The sequence below is a fragment of the Notothenia coriiceps genome, unplaced genomic scaffold, assembly GCF_000735185.1.
Source record: "Notothenia coriiceps isolate Sejong01 unplaced genomic scaffold, NC01 NC01_scaffold00007144, whole genome shotgun sequence".
Classification (NCBI taxonomy): Eukaryota; Metazoa; Chordata; class Actinopteri; order Perciformes; family Nototheniidae; genus Notothenia; species Notothenia coriiceps.
Genome location: NW_011339845.1, coordinates 4,573 through 6,989, shown reverse-complemented (window position 1 = coordinate 6,989; position 2,417 = coordinate 4,573). Strand labels below are relative to the sequence as shown.

The 2,417-nt window shown below is 42.2% G+C and overlaps 1 protein-coding gene across 1 annotated transcript in view; it reads left to right on the top strand.

Moving 5' to 3' along the window:
* Positions 1 to 1,473: 1,473 nt before the first annotated feature.
* LOC104943907 (putative RNA-binding protein Luc7-like 2) overlaps positions 1,474 to 2,417 on the top strand; it is a 3,639-nt gene continuing 2,695 nt past the window's right edge. Inside the window, exons 1-3 of the mRNA XM_010769375.1 lie at positions 1,474 to 1,670; positions 1,841 to 2,001; positions 2,260 to 2,289. Coding sequence (XP_010767677.1) covers positions 1,512 to 1,670; positions 1,841 to 2,001; positions 2,260 to 2,289 — 350 coding nt within the window. The 5' untranslated portion in view covers positions 1,474 to 1,511. The remainder of the gene's footprint in view (positions 1,671 to 1,840; positions 2,002 to 2,259; positions 2,290 to 2,417) is intronic.

Below are 2,417 nucleotides of genomic sequence, written 5' to 3'. Positions count from 1 at the left end.
TGACCCGACAGTGAAGAATAAATATATTTATAATTAGTTTAGCTTGTTCCAGAGGTAGATAAAATAGCTAAGTGTGTTAGGTCTAACTCTTATGGCGCATTTCCACTACAGGACGGAGCTCGCTTTAAGCGTGCCGTTTTTGGTTGGGTTTCCACTTGGCGTAGTTCCGGCTAGCGGGTACTATTTAACAGTTTTTCTGGCCCCATAAAATTGAGGTTCTTTCCGGGCTAACAACCGGGCTGAGTCAGGCTGAGTATACTAAACTAGAGAGAATCGCTGGCAATGGGGCTACAGCTACAACAACATGAACATTTTTGACCGTGATTTAATTGTAATACACGTTTCAAAATGATGCCGAAGTGACAACATACTGATACCGGTTACTAAAAACCATGAGTTAATGCTTTGACAAGTCTGCAGACGGACGGCAGGCGAAAAACCTTTTTAAAATTTGTGTTTTCTGAATGGAGATCGGCTAAGCTAACGTTGTATATGCTCCGACCGTCCACACTCACAACAACGGCCTACAGACATAAATAAACCAGCGACTGTATTCGCCATGACACAGACAGTCTGTGGTTTGTACTTGTTTAACTTTTGTCTAGTTTCTGAACAGATATGAGGAGCTGTGAGCTCTGAGGGCTAACGGCTGATGTTGGTTTTCTGTGGTTCTCATTGAAGATGACGTCACGGCTCCGCCTACACTGCCTTACTATAGTTACTGCCCCAGCTACTAAACTGTAATGGAAATGCAGCATGAAGTGAGCCAGTCCTAACAAGGCCTAACAAGGCCTAACGAGGCCTAGCCATACCGAGCAAGGCCCTGTAGTGGAAATGCGCCATTAGTGTGTGTTTTGCTTCGCTCACCGGTCCGTCACAGCGGGTGGAGCTGCAAGATTTCTGCTTCACACACGTTGCCTTGCATACCGCTATTTTACTGTCATTTTCGGACACCTTAAAATACTGCCAGACCGGTGAAGCCATTTTGGCGAGCTTGTTTTACTGAGAAAAGTGTCATGTATTTTACGTCTCGCGATCGGGTCTCGCGATCGGCATTTTTAGAGAGCACCGATCGATCGGCAGAGAGTGAGTATCGGACGATATCGATCGGAGCATCCCTACTTGTCAGTTGTTCTCTCAAAAGGAATCTTTGCACCATTAGTGCCAACAAGAGTGAGCTCCGGTGAGACTGAGAGGCGCAGGTTAAACAATGATTTTTAGTCTTAAGTGACCCGTTGTCACATTTTTTTACTAAACGGTAATCTCAAATAGGTTTCCGAAAATTGATAACTCCAGAAATCAATGTTTTTAGTTGTAAAGGAGTGACATTTTAATACGTGTCATATACCCCAACAAAGCTTAAAATGAAGTCCAATCTTTATAATGCAGGCATGATGAAATGCAAATTAAAATCTCTAGTGTCTTTATGCTGTGTCTTTTGTTAGATTATTCTTTTCTATGCTCCCCAGTCTCACAATGTTTTGTTGTTTCAGGATGTCTACAGAAACTCGATGCCAGCCTCCAGCTTTCAACAACAGAAACTCAGGGTGTGCGAGGTGTGCTCTGCGTACCTCGGTCTTCACGACAACGATCGTCGTCTAGCTGACCACTTTGGGGGCAAACTGCACATCGGCTTCATAGAAATCCGTGAGAAGCTTGAAAAGCTTAGGGTAAGGGCACTGGAGCTAGCATGCATATGACTACTTAACTAACCCACTTGTTATTTTTTAAATAAGAACCCTCAGTTATGTTCCATTATTTGTGTTATAGCTAACATAGAACATAATTAGCTGCTGGTATTCATTTTATGTATGTGCTATTTTTTTTTGTTTAATTCCAGAAAGCTGTAATAGAGAAACAAGAAAGAATGCGAACAAGAAGACGAGAGGAACGTGAAAAAGATGACGAAAAAGAGCGGGAGTGGGAGGTGGAGCGGGAAAAAGAGCGGGAGCAGGAACGAGAGCAAACCTGGGAGAGAGAAAGGGAGAAGGAGCGGAGAAGGTGGGGAAAACGTCCATTGTTGCCGCTTACTGGAGTCGTCATGGCATGAAATTGACACTATGATAATCATCTCAGAAAAAAGAAAATCAGGAATTATTATTATCATTACTGTGATCAGTTAAATTATCTTTTTAAGGAATTTAAAAACAGGCAGAAACCTTTTGTATTAATTGGTGTTGTGTTACAACCATATAGCTTACACATAAATTGTTCAGTGTCAGCTGGAAACTAACTGATTTGTTTTTCTATCCGTCTTAGGTCGAGATCTAGAAGTGGAGAACGCTACAGGTATGTCTATTTGGACCACAATCAATAATACCGTAATTTTCGGACTATAAGGCGCACCTGAATATAAGCCGCAGCAGACATTTTAAAAACGTATAAAGTGATCAGTACACAGTTCAGAGGTTGACACG